Source organism: Indicator indicator, chromosome 34, assembly GCF_027791375.1.
Source record: "Indicator indicator isolate 239-I01 chromosome 34, UM_Iind_1.1, whole genome shotgun sequence".
Taxonomy (NCBI): Eukaryota; Metazoa; Chordata; class Aves; order Piciformes; family Indicatoridae; genus Indicator; species Indicator indicator.
This window is the reverse complement of record NC_072043.1, coordinates 3,790,533-3,809,097: the sequence shown is the minus strand read 5'-3', so window position 1 is coordinate 3,809,097 and position 18,565 is coordinate 3,790,533. Positions and strand designations below refer to the sequence as shown.

The window sequence follows — 18,565 nt, the reverse complement described above, 5'->3', positions numbered from 1 at the left end:
AGGAACAATTTCTTCCCTAAAAGGGTTTTTATGACCTGGAACAGGCTGCCCAGGGCAGTGCTGGAGTCTCCATCCCTAGAAGAATTGAAAAGCTGTGGAGATGTGGTGCTGAGGGGCATAGTTTAGCAGCAGACGTGGTAGTGTTGGGTTCACAGGTTGGACTTCATGGTCTTAAGGATCTTTTCCAGGATCTTTTTTTTTTTGGTGTTACATTTATGAAAGGAGATTCAAGCTTCCTTCAGAGACCTCTGATCCCCTCTTAGAGGCAGAGCTTCTCTTTTAGTGTTTTTTTCTTCCTTCACACCCCTGCCAGGGCTGTTTAGGGTTTGAGGTCAGGATTTAGCCTTTAAACCCCTGAAAGCTCTTTGCTGTGAGGGTGCTGGAGGCCTGGAGCAGGCTGCCCAGAGAGGTTGTGGAGTCTTTTTCTCTAGAGATTCCAAACTCACCTGGACATTGTGATCCTGTGACAACCTGCTGTGAGTAACCCTGATTTAGCAGAGGGGTTGGACCAAATGACCCTCAGAAGTCCCATTCCACCCCTACCATGCTGGGATTCTGGGATTCTGCAGGATGGAGACAAAGAAACTGCTTACTGTTCAAGCAAAGTGGAGGTTTGATTTCTGAGAAGAGCTGGCCCAAACTCCTTGTCCCTAACTCATCAACATCTATTTTCCAGGAGTCAGAAATGTCTTTCTCCCCTGCTTTACATGATTCACTCTCCACATCCTAAGTTCAAGTGGGGCCAGAGGGCATTTGTCTTGGCCAGGCTGATGTCAGCATTGAGGTAGAATAGGAAAAAAAAAAAAAAAAAAAAAGGATAAGCAGGAGATGCCCCAAGGGAGCCTGTTCATGGAAAAATTCTAATTTGGTCAGTTGCAGGCATCTCAGAGAAGAGCCCACGCTGGGGAGATTTCAACCCAGTTTTGCAGGCTCAAAAGGCAGGAATAATTATGGAAGGTAGTGATGGAAATAAAGCTGGCACCTCAGCCCTGCCCTGCACCAGCTCTTTGCCATGCTGCAGCCATGGGCTCTCTACATCTCCTGTGAAACCCCTCTACAGATGATCTGACCTTCTCCTACTCTTCTTTGCATCTACTTACTGCCCAATCCCAGGAGACCAGATGCTTCCTTTGTCTGGAGGCTTTGGTTGTGTTTCTATCCAGGCAAACAGCAACTACACCAAAGCAGAAGCAGCTCCTTTGCTTCACAGTAATCCAAATGACAGGAGAAGGAAGCAACCCAGTAGCCTGCTCTGGTGCTGAGCTGAAGGCTGGGTGTCAGCTCACTCCCTTCTCTAAATGAAATCCATCTTTTTTTTATTATTATTTTTCCCCTCCACTTTTCTTGTTGCTGCCAAAAGTGACAGATTGTTCTGTGGGAAGCATCAATATTTTGTCAAAAGGGAATCCAAACACTTCCAGCCAAAACTCAGCGTTTTGTGTGTTGGTGCAAAAACAAATCTCCGTGGGAAATGCCAACATGGAGAGAAAATGGAGAAGCTCTTAGAGCAGGTCCAGAGGAAGCCACCAAGATGGTCAGGGGGCTGGAGCACCTCTCCTGTGAGGAGAGGCTGAGAAAGTTTGGGTTCCTCAGCCTGGAGAAGAGAAGGCTCTGAGAAGACCTCAGAGCAGCCTTCTAGTACCTACAGATGAGCTGGAGAGGGACTTTGTGCAAAGGCATGGAGTGACAGGGCAAGGGCTGATGGCTTCAAACTGAAAGAAGCTTGACTGTGATGAGACACTAGGAAGGAATTCTTCCCCATCAGAATGGAGATGCACTAGAACAGGTTGCCCAGAGGAGCTGTGGAGGTTCCAAGCCTGAAAGCGTTGAAAGCCAGGTTGGATGGGGCCTTGAGCAGCCTGGTCTAGTAGGAGGTGTCCTGCCCAAGCCAGGGAGTTGGAATGAGATGATCTTTAAGGTCCCTTCCACCCCAAACCTTTCTACAACTCTATAACAGAGGTGAGACTACTCTGCAGAATGCTTCTGTTGGCTCTCCTATGTGGATGTGAGTCTGAGGGTCTGTGAGGTAGAGGATGGCTGAACCCAAGAGCTTCCTCTGGACCACTCCTACATTTATACAGACCAGATCGGAGTAAACAGACATGCAGGAGGAACCAATGTGAGAAGTTTGTAGCACAAAGTATGTGTGGACAGTAAGAACCCCTCTCACTCCCTGTTTCCCATCTCAGGATGTAGATGCTGTGGCATTGAGTGCACCCTCAGCAAGTTTGCTGATGACACCAAGCTGTGTGGTGCAGCAGACAGGCTGGAGGGAAGGGATCCATCCAGAGGGACCTGGACAGGCTGCAGAGCTGGGCACAAGCCACTCATGAGGTTCAACAAGACCAAGGGCAAGGTCCTGCAGCTGGGTCAAGGAAATCCCAAGCACAAATCCAGGCTGGGCAGGGACTGGCTGGAAAGCAGCCCTGAGGAGAGGGACTTGGGGGTGCTGGGGGATGAGAAGCTCAACAGGAGCTGTCAGTGTGCACTTGCAGCCCAGAGAGCCAAGCAGAGCCTGGGCTGCATCAGGAGAAGTGTGGCCAGCAGGGGCAGGTAGGTGATTCTCCCCCTCTGCTCAGCTCTGGTGAGACCACACCTGGAGTACTGCATCCAGTTCTGGAGCCCCTATTACAAGAGGGATCTGGACATGCTGGAAGGTGTCCAGAGAAGGGCCACCAAGATGAGCAGAGGGCTGGAGCACCTCTCCTATGAGGACAGACTGAAAGAGTTGGGGCTGTTCAGTATGGAGAAGAGAAGGCTCTGAGGTGACCTTCTTGTGGCCTTCCAGTATCTGAAGGGGGCTACAAGAAAGCTGGGGAGGGACTTTTTAGGCTATCAGGGAGTGATAGGACTGGGGGGAATGGAATAAAGCTGGAAGTGGGGAGATTCAGGCTGGACGTGAGGAAGAAGTTCTTCCCCATGAGAGTGGTGAGAGCCTGGAATGGGATGCCCAGGGAGGTGGTTGAGGCCCCATCCCTGGAGGTGTTTGCAGCCAGGCTGGATGAGGCTCTGGCCAGCCTGATGTAGTGTGAGGTGTCCCTGCCCTTGGCAGGGGGGTTGGAACTGGCTGAGCCTTGTGGTCCCTTCCAACCCTGACTGATTCTATCATTCTATGCTTCCTCCAGGCTCCATCTTCAAGCTGGTGGAACTGCTTTTCAAGGTTTCACCCATCTGCTCCTTGCCTCATTCATGCCTCCCTGTCTTCCTTCCCCCCTCCATTTACACCTAATAAGGCTGTGGCTCTGCCTGTGTGCTTAGCACAGCAGATACTTCCACAACCATCCCTCTTCCCAAATGCCTCCCCGGGGGCCTCGCCTCGCTGCAGTCAGCAGCTCCGGTGGCAGTGGACCGCGGTGGGAGGACTCTTTTGCTCCACACCCACCTGAAACGAAATGGTTTTATCGGGGCTCTCCCACGCCTGCCAAGTGCATCCCTCCCCCCCTAGCTCCCCGCTGCTGCTGCTGCTCCTCACTTCATTAGCGCCGGAGATGTTTATAAATGGAAGAGATAATATTTTTCCTTTCCAGTTGGGGTTTCCAGGGCAGCCACTTTCTAAGGCACTTAGGAAGTTTAGAGAAGAGGAGGTTATATAAACGATTTCCCCCCCTCCCCCCCCCCATATCCCCTCCCCACACACACACTCCAGTCTCTTATTAATCGAGTGGTTTGTGGAGCCATTCCCATAGCTTTGGGATCAAGGGCACTAGCTGGGTGAGGGGAGGCAGGCAGTTAGTACAAGACAGCTTTTTCCTGGCTCTTACCCCTCTTCTCAGTAGGTTTGTGATGAATGAAGCAGCCAGACCTGGCTGGTGGGGTTTGAAAGCAGACAAAGGGCTGTGTAACCCGCCCCTAGGTTACAGCAAAACTGTGTTTGGGGCTTGGCTCTTCTATTGCCCCCTTCTAGGCCTTCAGGTGAGGGATTGAGGCACCCTCAGGCAGTTTGCAGGTGAAACTAAGCTGGGGGGGAGTGTTGGTCTGCTGAAGGGTAGAAGGATCTGCAGAGGGACCTGGCTAGGCTGGACCAATGAGGTGAAATCAATGGGATGAAGTTCAGCAAAGCCAAGTGCCTGGAGAACAGGTTTGGAGAGCAGGTCTTGTGAGGAGGAGCTGAGGTCATTCAGCCTGGAGAAAAGGAGGTTGAGGTGAGACCTTCTGGCTCTCTATAATTCCCTGGAAGGATGTTGGAGCCAGGTGGAGGTCAGTCCTATCTCCCAAGTAAGAAATGATAGGACAAGAGAATATGGCCACAGGTTGAACCAGGAGAGGTATAGGTTGGACAGTGGAAGAAACTTGTGCCCTGAAAGGTTGTCAGACACTGGAACAGGTTGCTCAGGGAGGTGGCTGAATCCCCATCTCTGGAGATGTTGTCAAGATGCAGAGATGTGGCAGTGCTGAGGGACCTGGTTTAGCCCAAGCCTCAGCAAAGTTAGAGAACAGCTGTATCTCATGATATGAAAGGTTCTTCTCTAACCAAAATAATTCCATGATTCTATGATTTTCTCCAACAGCAGCTGCTACCCAGGATGGGTGTGAGCAGCACAGGTGGTTTGTGACTTTGGAAAACAGGAGCAAGCTTTTGTTCTTATTAGAATAAAACCAGGCTCTGCCTCCTCTTCTGTGTCCTTCCTCTTACTGCCTCCTCACCACAAGAGCTGAGGAACGGAGTCTTTCTCTTTCCCTTGGCTGGCTGGAGCTCCGTGTGTAGCAGCAGGTCCAGCTGTTTCAAGCCTGGAGCAGAAGGTCCAGAGGAAATCAGCTCCTTAGGCTGTTGACTCACCTTCCCAGCTTTCCAGCCATGCTCTCTGAGTGTGAAAATAATGATTTAAATAGCCAAGGGTGGAAAATAATGATTTAAAGGGGGTAAAGGGGATATTCACAACTTAGACTTCAGACTTGGCAGAAGGAAACTGTATTTCTTCCGGGTCTTGGGAGCGTGTGAGAAAAGGTGTTGAACATCTGGAATGATTTAGCAGTTCTGTGCTGTTGTGGGAGGCTGTGCACTCATGGTGGTACAGATCTAGCTCACCCCAAAGAGCCAGGATGGTTGGAGGGAGAGAAAAAACCTTGAGCAGGAGCATGTTGGGAACTGAAGAAGAGCCATGCCAACCTCCTCCAGGGACAGATGATGGGGGGTGGTGGCCCCTGGCCTCCTTGAATTGTTGCTCAGAACACTTCAGAGAGCTTCAGTAATGTTTAATGTAAATTGTCTGAAGGAATTTTCTTGACTTGCCAGAAGTAATTTTCAGACTGGGAGGAAGCTCTGAGCACCACAGGTACATTGTGGTTCGTCTCATTTGTGGTGTTAAAACACAAATTGCTCAAAGGGCAGGTTCATTTCAGTCCATCCATCCATGAGGTAGCAGGACTGGAGAGGTGGTTGTCCCCTGTACTCAGCACTGGTGAGGACACACTTTCAAGTACTGGGTTCAGTTTTGGGACCCTCAACACAGTTGAGGGGCTGCAGTGTGTCCATCGATGAGAAAGCTGGTGAAGTGTCTGGAGAACAGGGCTGGTGAGGAGCAGCTGAGGGAACTGGGGTTGTTCAGCCTGGAGAAAAAGAGGCTGAGGGGAGACCTTCTGGCTCTCTACAACTCCCTGAAAGGAGACTGTAGCCGGGTGGGGGTTGATGTCTTCTCCCAAGGAACAAATGATAGGATGAGAGGAACTGGCCTCAGGTTGCCCCGGGGGAGCTTTATGTCGGACATCAGGAACGATTTCTTTTTCCAAAGAGGTTGTCAAGCCTGGAACAGGCTGGCCAGGGGCAGTGGCAGAGTCCCCATCCCTGGAGGGGTTTCAAAGCCGTATAGATGTGGTGCTAAGGGACCTAATGTAGTTGTCACCTGGCAGTGCTGCCTTAAGGATCGGACTTGATGATCTGAGAGGTCTTTCCCAGCCTAAACGATCCTGTGATTCTGTGAGACCTTCCCCTCTCACAGAAAGCTCCTTGAAGAGATGAACTTAACTGGGTGCAAAGAGGCTTTGTTAAGAGAATACTTTTAATTGACTTTTTCCATTTTGACATTTCTTCCCGTTTTAAACACGCAAAAATAGAAAGCTGCAGGTTAAATGACACACCATTTTCCTTGTTTGTTTTTCTGTTGGCTATTTTAGCCCAATGAGACCTGTGTGTGAAAAAAAAAAAATAAACCCAAACTGGTCTGCATCAACTCAGATCATATTTAGAAATAATATTTATGTCTGCTTTTCCCCTCTGACCACCAGCAGCTTAAAAAAAAAAAAAATCATCAATAAATCTGCTGTTTTCACAACTTCTGCTGCAGGTGGTGGGGAAGTGGATAGGGATGGAAAGCAGTTGGTGTGGTGAACCCTTTTGCATCTCCAGTTCTCTGCTTTATAGCTTTCTGAAGGTGATTTTTAAAAAAAGAACAAGAATTAATGGTGATAATGAGATAGGAGATCATAGAATCATAGATTGGGTTGGGTTGGAAGGGACCTTAAAGATCATTCAGTTCCAATCCCCCACCATGGGCAGGGACACCTCCCACTAACCCAGGTTGCTCAAGGCCTCATCCAACCTGGCCTTGAACATCTCCAGGGAAGGGGCATCCACAACCTCCCTGCAACCTGTTCCAGTGTCTCCCCACCCTCACTGCCAAGATTTTCTTCGTAGTCTCAGGTCTAAATCTCCCCTCTTCCAGCTCAGAGCCATTGCCCCTCGTCCTATCCCCATAAGCCCTCGTAAAAAAGTTTCTCTCCAGCTTTTGTAGACCACATTCAGGCACTCAAAGGCCAACAGAAGGTCTCCACAGAGCCTTCACTTCTCCAGGCTGAACAGCCCCAACTGTCTCAGCCTGTTCCCAACAGCAGAGGTGCTCCAGCCCTCTGATCATCTTCATGAACTCCTCTGGACCTGCTTCAACAATTCAATGTCCTTCTTGTTCTGGGGGCACCAGAACTGGATGCAACACTACAGTCAGGATCTCACAGGAGCTGAGTAGAGAGGGAGAATCCCCTCCCTCGTCCTGCTGGTGAGCTGGGTGATCAGATCCCCACTGAAGGCTGCCCAGCTGCCTCTCCTCCATTTATACCAGTGAGGATTTAGGACCAAGGCGAACTAATCAGGAGACCCTCATGGGGAGAGAGGCGTGTTATTTAATTAGCTTTACAATGGACTGACTGGGAGGCACGTGGTGGCTCTAATGGAAGGAGATAGATGTCCTTTTAGCTGGGCTAATTGTTAGGAAATAGCAGAGGCTTTGTTCAGCCCCAGCATGTGGCCTGTGATCTCTCAGAGCCCAGGGGCTGCCCGCTTATAATTTTAGACAGATCTATTCAAGCCTGCTCTGTGGAGCGAAGGCTGAACAAGCCGGGCATTGTTGGAGAGCCAGGATCACCGTCCAAGAAAACCACCCCGAAAAACCCAAACACGTGTAGGGAGGAATATTTCCCTGTCCTTTATTCACCAGCGGGTCGGGCTGCCAAGCAGAGACAATCGCAAGCCAGGAGGTTTCCAACGCTGGGAGAGTTTTTTCCACTTGGAAACACCTAATGCAGGAGAATCCTTCATGCTAAGAGCAATGTGGTGGGCTGAAGGGGTGTTTCCACCAGCAGAACCTGACTAGGGAGGGCAGTTTTAGGGCTTTGATTGTTAGCATGGGTCTCATCCTGTGATTGCCTTACTTTGGGCATGGTGTGAAAGGAGTAAACGTGCCCATAGCTGAATTATCTCCATAGTTTAGGGCAACACTACAAGAAAGACAGCGAAGGGCTGGAGCAGGTCCAGAGAAGGGCAACAAAGCTGGTGAAGGGTTTTGAGAACAGGTCTGGTGAGGACCCAGCTGAGGAAACTGAGGTTGTTCATCCTGGAGAAAAGGAGGCTACAACTCCCTGAAAGGAGGCTGGAGCCAGCTGGGGGTTGAAGTCTTCTTCTTCAGGACTCTCTGATGGATGCTCCTCTCCCCTTGTGTCTTTTCATTAAAAAAGGAAGAAGGAGGCACAAAGCTTTGTATGAGGTCATGTGGAAATATTGACCAGGAATTAAATTTCCATCTCGTGAACCTTTCTGCTCTGGCTACAGCATTAACCTGGGAGTCATTGTAGTCAAGTGTTTTATTTCTCCACACTGACCACTTCCACTCTGCTGTAAAAATTTTGTTTTTCTTGTGGCTGCCATTCCTTGGCCTGTGAATTCACATATCAGAGTTTGGGGCTGGACAGACCTTCCTTGGAAGGTGCTTGTGTGGCTCCTGTCACCATCATGAAAGGGAAATGTGGCTGTTCCTTGGTATTTCTTGAAGCAGTGAGTCTGGTGGTGGTGGTGGCTTTTCTGGAAGATTAAAAGCATAGTTAAGTGTCAGTGAACACAGTCAGGCTGTCCAGATCTTCTTTGTCAGCAACAATCCCTTTGCTTTTCCTTTGTAATCCCTCACCTGTGTCCCAGGGAAAGGAATCTCAAGAACCATCAGATATAGTCATCAGAGATCAGTGAATCATAGAATCACAGAATGGTTTGGGTTGGAAGGGATCTCGAAGATCATTTATTTCTAACCCCCCTACTATGAGCAAGGACACCTCCTACTAGACCAGGCTGCCCCATCCAGCCTGGCTTGGAGCACTTCTAGGCTTGGAGCCTCTACAACTTCTCTGGGTAACCTGTTCCAGTGCCTCACCACTCTTAAGGGAGAAGAATTTCTTCCTAATGTCTCATCTCATCCAGCTTCTCCCAGTTGAAGACATTATCCCTTGTCCTGACACCCCATGCCTTTGTAAAAAGTCCCTCTCCAGCTCTCCTTTCAAGTCCTTTCAAATACTGGAAGGGTGAAGAGTGCCAAGGGTGAAGTCACAAGCAGAGATGTGCTGCTTAAGACTGAGCTGGCTGCATTTGTTTCTGCTATGAAGAAGGCTGCCCAAACTTGAGAGGTGAAGTTTGGTGAGTTTCATCCATGCCTGCTCAGAGGACTTGCAAATATCAGAAGTTAAACAGCAAAAATCTTCAGATGATATTTACCAAGAGCTGTGTGCTGTTACTTGAGGAGGAGAGGGGGAAAGCAGCGAGAGCAAGCAGCGCTGCAGAGCAAGCTTACAAGGATTTTCCATCCAGCCAGTTCCTCCAGCAGGATAACCAGTGAGTGACAGCACCCCCCACCAACGAAATCCACGGCAGAATTACACTGCCCAGGGCCCAGATTAGCTAATCAGGTTATGAATCAGCATGGGACCTCTGGGAAACCAATAGCTGGAGGCACTTGAAGATGCTCAAGACTGTTGATTGAGGTACCTCCGGCGCGTCACTCCCTCGCAGCCACGCTGGGATGTTTGTGTGCTGGAGCCCCGACTCCTAAGCTGGCCACAAAGATGCTTTTGTGAGCCATCTCCACTGGGAAGTTAATGAGAGCAGGATTTGGGGAGGCTCGGAGGCGGCTTCCTCTGCTGGCACCCGGAGGGCAATCAGAGGACGGTATTGTGGCAGCGATGTCCCGGGGCTGAAGGTTGCATCTCCACAGCAAACAGAAACTTGATTTTAATGTAGGCAATGCAGAGGATGGGAACCTCTGTGACTCCAGCCCTACAACACAGAGCAGGGAGGGGACCCCAGAGGCCACAACCATCTGGGTCAAAGAGGAGCCAACCCTTTAGTGATGGCCATCGTGTGCCTCCTCTGTAGACAACCCAAGGGGCACATGTGGTTTGTGCTGCCTAACAACTCTATTTCCATGCCTGCTGCCTAGCCAAAAAGGGGAGGCTGTAGTCACACAGCCTCCTTTTACCAGCCTAAAATGACTCCCTCAGATACTCCCCAGCTTTGAAAAAAAAAAGTCTCCTATCATTTTAAATTCCAGGAAAGGTATCTCCCTGGGGAAGGGTCATGGCAGCTGCTTGCTCTTTCCTCTCATTGCAAAGGGCCACCTCCACACCCAGAGCCACCTCCCTGCTCTTTCCTTTCTTGGAGTAGCAGCCACTGCTCTTTCCAACAATGTCCCCCTTGCGATAAGTCCTTTCATGTCTCTGTTTCTCCATGGAATTGCACGACACTTTTGTTGGGTTTTTTGTTTTGTTTTGTTTTGTTTTTCCCTTCCCCTTTGCTCCCGATTTTTTTTTCCCCTTTTTGCCTCGTGCCCTCTGGATATTGTTTACTTGACAAAACATCAAACCCAAGCCCTGACCAAGCTCGTGGTCATTAAAAAAAAAACCCAACAATTCCGTGGCAGTTTTGGGGAAGGCTCCAATTTGGCTAATTACGTTCTGCCGTAAATATTCCCCCCGCAGTTTTAATTGGATATGGTGTTCTTCATTTCCTGCCCGTAACAGCTGGCTGGTGCTGCTCCCTGTCGTTCCATAGCCCTTCTATTGCACCCCAGAGGTGGCCACGTTTCGGTAGCAGTGGTCCTAGGAAAAGCTCCCGTTGCAACGCCTGATCCCGAGCCTGCTGCGAGGACAGTGGGTAAATCCAAGGGAGAGGAGAAGCTGTCCCAGCTCCTGGAGGAAAGCCAGCAGCTTCCCATTTGTGAAAGCTCTATGACAAGAGTGAATCTGGCCCTGATGAAGGGAAAGACCCAACCTCAGTGAGCAGAGAGTGTGCCCTCACTACGTGTTCGGAAACCACGGCAAAGGCTCCCTCTCGTAATACCTTTTCTCAATACCAAATGAATAATTCTTCTTCTCTTAATCCAAGGTTAGTCAGCAACCCTGGGAACAATGTGGCATTACTGCCTGTCCTTTCTTTGTTCCAAGCTGTTGAAAAACACTCCGGCTGCACGGTGGAAGGAGGGCAGATGGTTATCTCTGCTCAACGGCAAAGTCTTTTGGCTACATTCATGGCAGGAGCGCTGTGCTCCCCCGCCCAGCATCCTCCCTCCACAGGAGAGAGCCCAAAGAGATGTTAATGTTGAACAACGACAGAATGGAAAAGGAGGGTGAGACTTGGATGTGGAAGAGGAAAGATTTCTCTGAAGCCTGCGAGTAGCAAATAGGAACCAGTTGCTGAGGCGAAGTCATGTTTGGCAGGTCTTGGACTGCAAATGGTCACATCCCAGCTGAAGAAACTAATCAATGGATTCCTTCCATGCCTTCTGCGAACACTGAGCCATTGAGCAGCTCAGCTGGAGTTCAGAGCCAGGGCTTTCATGTTGCAGGCTCTGAAGTGAACACAAATTAAGGCGGCTGCTAGGATGGAGTCGAGCTCCACGGAGAGATTCAGCTGCCCTGGGAGGAAATCTCTGTCCACAGTCTCTCTGTTCTTTTTCTCCACTTCAGGGGATTTTTGTCCCAGTGCTACTTTTGGAAGCATTTCTAGTTTCCCCACACATAGCGCCTGCCAGGCATTGCACAAGCAAAAGGGAAGAGGAGTTTGGGAGAGCATGGAGGGGAGGTGGGGGCGTGAGGCAGGAGAGTGAAGAAGCTCAAAGCTCCACCGCAGCCATGCTGCACCAAGCTCTGGCTTAGTGTCGTCGGCTTTGTGGGATCAGAGCTGAGTGGGATGCCAGGAGCTTGTGTATCTTCCCTAATAAAACCCACACAAGCTGTGAGAAGGACCTTTACGAGAGCTTTTGTACTGGTCCAGGAGAGAAGGAGCCCCATTACAGGTGCACTGGAGTCCAGCCAGCCCTTAAGACCATAAAGTTTGCAGGAGAGACTGAGCCAAACACATTGCCCCACAGGAGCAAGGCTAACTCATGGACACCCCAGGGGCAGCCACTGCTTCCTCTGGTGCTGCTTTTTAATCACACCAGGGTCATCTCTGGTCATGAAAGTCTTCTCCCACATGGCATCTACACCCCATCAGTGTCCACTCAGGCAAGCTCCACATCACCACACTCCTCTCCTGTTTCAGTCTGGGGATTGTGGTTTGCTGAGCTCGCTCTGAGCAGGGTGACTTACAAAGCACCATGGATCATTTCAGTCCTGCTGGGACTGCAGGTGCTTTCAGATGGCTTCATGGCCATGGCCAAGAGCTCATAGACAGCTGCACTAACTGGTCCCCATCATGCCAGCACACACAGGCACAGACTCTCCCACTCACCTGGCTGAGGATCTCAGCCTGTCTGTGCACAGGCTCACCCAGGAGTTTGCAAAGTGTAGGAAGGGAGAGACTGTCAGGCTGCAATGACTGCATCAGGTTTCTCTTCCCAAGCCTGCTCTGAAAGGGATCATATGGAAAGGCAGCTGTTTCTCCTGCATCCCCTTTTGATTTTCAAATGGAAATGTTCTGATAAAGCTCCCTCTCTGTAGTTTCTTGCTTCAGTCACTGCTGCTCATCCCTGTATGGGGAAGAGGGGGAAGAAACCCCAAAGGCAGGGCAGGTGCAAGCTCCTGTACAGAGAGAGGCCATGGAGCCAGACTCTTCTCAGTGGTGTCCAGTGACAGGACAAGGGGCAACAGGCACAAACTGGAACCCAGGAGGTTCCATCCGAACAGGAGGAGGAACTTCTTTAGTTTGAGGGTGCTGGAGCCCTGGACCAGCCTGCCCAGAGATTCCAAATCCACCTGGACATTGTGATCCTAGGCAAACTTCCTTCTGGCTGTGTCTTGAGCTATCTGCCTGGGTAAAAACTGGCTGCTCCTGCAAGCAACAATTAGGCTCTTGATTTCTGGCCCCACCACCTCACAGCTTCTTTTACTTACATGAACTTTCCTTCTATTAGTATGGCTCAGGCGACCGAGAAAGGCACTGCAGAAGAAGCTCAAAATAATCCTGAGCTGTTAGCTTTGCATCTGCAGCTCATCTGCCTGTGTGTTTGGAGGTTTCTGTGGTGTTTGTGAGCAGGACCCTGCCTCATCCTATGGGTTAGTAGGTAGCCTTGAGCCTCTGATTCCTGTGGCTGCCCTCTCCCCCATCCCATTACAATCAATATGTTTGTTTGAGCCCATCTTGCATGAGAGCAGCCAAGTCTCTACTAGAGTTTCAGAGTCTTTTGAGACTTTTAGAGTGAGAGAACCACAAGAGCTGGTTGCTAATGACTTTTGTTGTTTTGTTGGTTTTTTTTTCTTTTTAACACTTGTACCGGTAACTTGACATCTGTGAGTCATAACCTCCCTCCTGCTCTGCCGTTTGTGGTCTGCAGTCAGTGCTACCTAGCTACAATAAAACATATTTCACGTGAAAACCGATGTTCTTCTGTTAACTTCATGCCATGCTGGCGTGATTCTCATCTTGCATCTCTAAGAAGCTTTTTGCCCAGTCAGTTGCCAAACATTTTCAGCCTCCCACCTGTAGAAAGCCTGTGAACAACCACCCCTGGGCATCACCATCACCTCAGGACTGAGTGTACTTGGTGCACTAATGCTCTGCCCTTCGATGTGCTTGCAGGTGGGAGAGGATTGCAGTGCTGGTGATGTGAGCCTGGAGGGGTAATGTGAGTGTGCAGAGCTGTGATGTGAGTGAAAAAGTCACATCTGGATGTGTGCCCTGTGTGATTAACTCTGTGATGCTTCTCTAGCAGGGGAACAGGACTAGATATCTCCAGAGGTCCCTTCCAACCCCTTCCATTCTGTGCAATTCTGTGTGTCGAGACAGGCAGGGTGACTCGGTTTCAAGAATCACTTTTCAGCAGGCCACCATGGCTCCAGCTCAGGTCTGTCTGCAGCCAGCAGCATTTTCACGTGATAAAGGTGTAGCTCTCTTGTCCCTTTGACTTTTCAGGCTGGGATTTAAGCAGAGACTGTGGCAGATGTGCAAAAGCACCTAACTTTCTTCTGGATGTGCCAAGACTCCTCTTCATCACCCTGTATTTCCTAACACTCCATACCACCTACAAGCCCAGCAGCTTGCATCCCAAATCACCCCATAACCCTCATCCCTGCATTATCCATCACTCTTTATCCTCCATCATAGAATCAGAGGCTCCTTATTATCTAACTTTATCAAGGCTGGTGCTAAACCACATCCCTTAGCATCACATCTCTGTATCTTCTACACATATCCAGGGATGGTGGTTCAACCACCTCCCTGGGGAGCCTGTTCCACTGTTTGAGAACCCTTTCAGTGAAGAAGTTTCTAAACCTCCCCTGGTGCACCTTGAGGCCATTTCTTTTTGTCCTTGGAGAGAGGGGACCCAAATCCAAACCCAGTATTCGAGGTGCAGCTTCAACAGTGCCCAGTACAAGGGGGCAACCCCTGCCCTGATCCTGCTGGTCACGCCATTGCTGGTGCAAGCCAAGACGCTGTTGGCCTTCTTGGCCAGATAGGCACACGCTGGCGTCATCCCGCATCCCCCATCACTCCTCATGCCACCCCCGCTCCGGGGACACTTTCCTCCTCCCGCTCCTCCGCCCCCGGCCAGCTCCAGCTCCAGCTCCAGCTCCTCTGCCCGCGGCGCCGGCTGCCGGGGCCGCCTCCGGGGGCGGAGGCAGGGGCTGGCGAGTCCCTCCCCGCCGCTTGTCACCGCTCGGGGCCGGCCCAGCCCAGCCCAGCCCGACTCGGAGAGAAGGGGGGGGAAAGACGGGGCGAGGCGGAGCGGAGCGGCTGCTGCCAGGGAGCGCGGAAGGGGCGGTGGAGGAGCGGAGCAGGAGCGGGAGAGAGAGGAGCGAGGGAGCGCGGAAGGAAGGAAGGAAGGAGGAAGAGGAGAAGGAGGAAGGAGGAGGAGGGAAGGAAAGGAGGCAGGCGCCCGGGCGCCCAGCTCCGCGCACGGCGGGGCTCAGCAGCCGCCGCCGCCGCTGCTCTCCCCCTTCCCGGTCTCGGTTTGACGCCCCCGAGGCGCTGCCCCAGCCATGAAGGCGGCGGTGGATCTGACCATCATCAAGACGGAGAAGGTGGACATCGAGCTCTTCCCGTCCCCCGGTGAGCCCTCCCCTCTTCGTGTGTGCCCCCACACCTCGCCGGGAAGCCCCCTGCATCCCTTCTCCCTCTTTTTTTTTCCCAGCGAGGGTGGTGCAGGCGGGTGGGGGGGAGGTGGAAGATCTGGCCGGCGAGAGGGTGATTTGGGGAGGGGAAGGGAACATGAACCGCAATCGGCAAGTTGCAGCGGAGCGGCACCGCCCGGGCTCCCCCCACGGACTCTACCGCCCGGCTCAGCTCTGGTTCTGCTCCGGCTCTGCCCTGGCTCTGCCCCGGCTCTGCTCCAGTTCACCCGCGGCTATGTCCCGGCTCTGCCTCTCAGCACAGCCTGGGGGAAGTCGAACTTGCTTCCCGAGCCGTTTAAAGACTTTCAACCCCCCTTCACCCTCCTCCTCTTCAAAAACAACCCGCAGCCCCTCCAGGCTCCTTTTCTCAAGAGTTTTAGGCAGATACCTCTGGCTGGGGTACGGGAGGGATGCGCTGGGATAGGTTTTTTTTCACGAGCTTCCTGAGTCACCCCCTGCTTTTCCGATTGGGACAGGCAGTCCTGCAAAAGCTTCTTCTCTGGGATGTACATCCCCACATCCCTCGCTTATGTGGTCCAAGCACTCCCGGGTTTTGAGGCGGCGAAACTCCAGCGGTGCCTTCTTTAGACTGATCACATTTAAAGCAGGAAAACCCTCTGCTTTGATTATTTTTTCCTGCCCTCCGCCTGCTTGGAGGTGGATAAATGGGTGGAGGAAGGCTGCAGGAGCTATCAGGGAAGATAGCAACGTGTTTGTGAAACCAGGCGCGTGTGGGGGGGTTTGTTGTTGTAGTGGTAAGTTTAGCTGCTGCTGGCTGTGGTTAAGGTTAGGAGTTGAGCCTTTTTCGGGCGGTTCTTCGCATACTTGATATCGTCTGCTGAGCCTGGATGCTCAGCATGATTTCTGCTTTGCTCAGCTGAGGTAGAGGATGGGGCGCGGAGAGCCTTCAGGGAGAAAAACTTCTCTCCTTTTGGGGTGCAGAGGAAGGTGAAATGAGTCCTGTTGCTTCATCTCTCCTTGCTGTAAACCCCGCTATGCTCAAGTGGATTTTGTGTAGCAAAGAAAATCAGATTAAAGATAAACTCGAATGTTTCTTTGCCAGTTAGCAAAGGAAACCCCAGAAGAGTGTTCAGCGCCTGCTAGGCAGTGGGATCTCAGGCTGCATGTGGGGAATGAACTGACAGCTGACTGCTGGAGTGCAAGAGGGACTGGAATGGTGCAGGGCTTGGCTCTCAGGTGCTTGTGGAGGAACAGCTTGTCTGCAGGGAGCTCCAGAAAGTCAGATCTGCAGCTCTTGGGCTGCGTGGTGCCTGCTGTGGGTCTCATGCTCCATCTTCCTGCTCTACCTGTACAGAGAGAGGTCTTGATCACTCACAGCTATTTTGGTGCTCTGTGTCTCTGACAGCAAGGCTGAGCCTGGCCTTTGGGAAGGAGCTCGGAAAGCCAGGCTTCAAAATGCAGTAAGGCCACTAAGGATGATTTTTCCGAAGCACTTTGGAGGTGAAATGAGATGCTGAGGACCTCTTTGAGTCTATTTTCTAAAGCTCTGATTGAAAGAACACTTAACAGACTCATTCCTGTGCATCAAGTTGGGATTCTCTTTGCTTTCAGGAGAAGAAAATGTGATGGGAAGAAACTCCTGGTCCATTGGGGCAGGGCTGGGGGGCTGGGGGTAGGGTGGGATATGGGAATCACAGAATCATTCTGGTTGGAAAAGACCTTTGAGATCCTAAGAGTCCAAACTCTCTAACTCTGCCAAGTCTGGTGCTAAACCATGTCTCTCAGCACCACCAAAAATCCCCTTGCCTTTGGGTTTGTTTTTCACTTGAGACCAAAGTACAAGTTTAAATTTACACCTCTCCTAGCAGGGCTGAGAGAATGTTGCAGAGGCATCTGTGCTGTTGAGGTGTTGGAGCCCTGGGTCAATGTAATTGAGGCAGACTTGGTGTTTGGTGCTGCCTTCAGCTCCTTTGCCTCTCGCCCTGAAAGCTCTTTTCACAGCTTGGCTCAGCGAGCAGTTCTGCAAGTTGACCTAAAGCTGAAACTTTGGCAGGAAGAGGGCTGAAAAACAAACCAAAAAGGTAAAAAAGAGCTGACTCTCTGTCAGCTTCAGTCGCTTCTGTTTTGGTGGCTGCTCTAATGCTGTGAGCCAGAAAGGTCAGCGTTGTCAATTAGCTGGCTTAACCTCATTTCCCCTCCAACTTTTTAGGGAATGCTGAAGTTGGATTGATGTGGAGAGAAAGAGCATGGATGCTGCTAGTTGCTAGAATCCAGCAACACCTTGTGTGGGGAACACAACTTCTGTCTGTTTTGGGCTGCACCTGAGGATTTATCTCCTCTTGGATGGCTCGTTCAGCCCTTGGTTTTAAATCTGCCACCAAATTGTCCTTCTTTTCCAAGTGGACAAATTTGAACGAGTTCCAGCTTCTGGTTCCTTCACACACCAGCAAGCAGCAAAGCAGATTTGCCTCAAGGTATCCACAGGGTTAACTGTGTGCTGGGAGAGTCGTTGCAGGCAGAGGTTTTCAATTGTGCAAGATGTTTAATGTGCCAGGTGCTTGATGCCCCATAAAGCTGCTGAGATACATCAGCCAAACATCCCCTGAAAGAAAACCCTGCTCCAACCCCCACGTGTGGGCAGCCTCCACTGGTAAAAGTTAGATGGGATTTGTGGTGTGTCCAAAGAGTTTAAAAATAACCTGAGAGGGCTGGGAAGTTGTACAAAGCTTCCAAAGCCAAATTCTTCCCCCCCACACTCCGCTGTGGCCAGCAAGAATGTGTGAGTGAGATGAGTAGGGCAGGAGCCCAAAATCCACGGTGGTGGGTTTCTCCTTTCGTATACAAGAGCGTGGGTTTTCATTAGAAGGATCTGACAGAGATGGTAACATCACTTTTGATTGCAGAGATACAACTGGATTTAGTTTACTGGCTTGTTTTCAGAGAGCAAAAACCCCAAACCATGCAAAAATCAACACTGGAAGGAACTTCACCCTGCGACTGGTGAATGCTGCCTTCCGCAAATCACTTTGTTTCCTCCAGCTCTGCAAAGCTCTGTTTGCTCACTGTGCTCAAGAGTTAAAAGCAGCTCCTCAACCTTTGCTGGAAGCTGGCAGTGTGGAATTGGGACTCCTATATACCAGGAGATAATTTCTTGCTAATGAAGCTGCTGCCTTGCTGCCCCCGAGGTGACCCACAACCCCTGAGGCAACCTCCAAAGTACCGTCGAAGGGCTGTCACGGCAGGTGGTGATGTTTGGCATCCCAGAGGAGGGTCTGAGCTCCCCCTGCTCCTGTATCCACTCCTCCTCTTGCTTCTTCTTTCTGGAGGTGTGTTATGGGTGAGGTGGTGGATTTCTTCCTGCCTGGCTTGAAAAGAGGAATTGATCCGTTCATGTGCAGCGTAGGAATGCTGGCTGCGGAAGGACCCTGCACGTTCCACTCTTCTTCCCATGCGTACCCTAAGGCCAGCTGGGAGACAAACGCCTTGTTTCCACTGGCCTGTGTGTGGGTGGCATCCCAGGGGTGAATTTTTATCTGGCAAGAGCTTTTCCCTCTGGTTTAAGGGTTGGGACACGACTGAAAGCAATATTTCTCCTGCTGTGGTTGCTGCAGGGAAGCGGCCAGCTTCTGCACTGTGTGTATTGGGATGTAGGACCCACCTGCATCATGCTGCTTCCCCTTCTCAGGTCAATCGTTGTGTCCTTTGCTTTTGCTTTCAATGCAGGCAAATAAGGGAGGTTGCATTTAAAGTAAGTCTTCCACCACCCTGCCTTGCTGCTGGGAAATGGCAAAGTGCTTCTTAAGTC

General features: G+C 51.0%; 1 protein-coding gene across 4 annotated transcripts in view; it reads left to right on the top strand.

Moving 5' to 3' along the window:
- The window catches only part of ETS1 (ETS proto-oncogene 1, transcription factor), a 79,368-nt gene that overhangs the window by 13,073 nt on the left and 47,730 nt on the right, over positions 1-18,565 (top strand). For 3 of the 4 annotated variants that reach the window (XM_054395608.1, XM_054395607.1, XM_054395606.1), the window contains exon 1: positions 14,668-14,737. The exons of the other annotated variant lie outside the window; for it this stretch is intronic. In XM_054395608.1, coding sequence (XP_054251583.1) covers positions 14,668-14,737 — 70 coding nt within the window. Of the gene's footprint in view, positions 1-14,667; positions 14,738-18,565 lie in introns of those variants that run through there. 4 annotated transcript variants of the gene reach the window in all.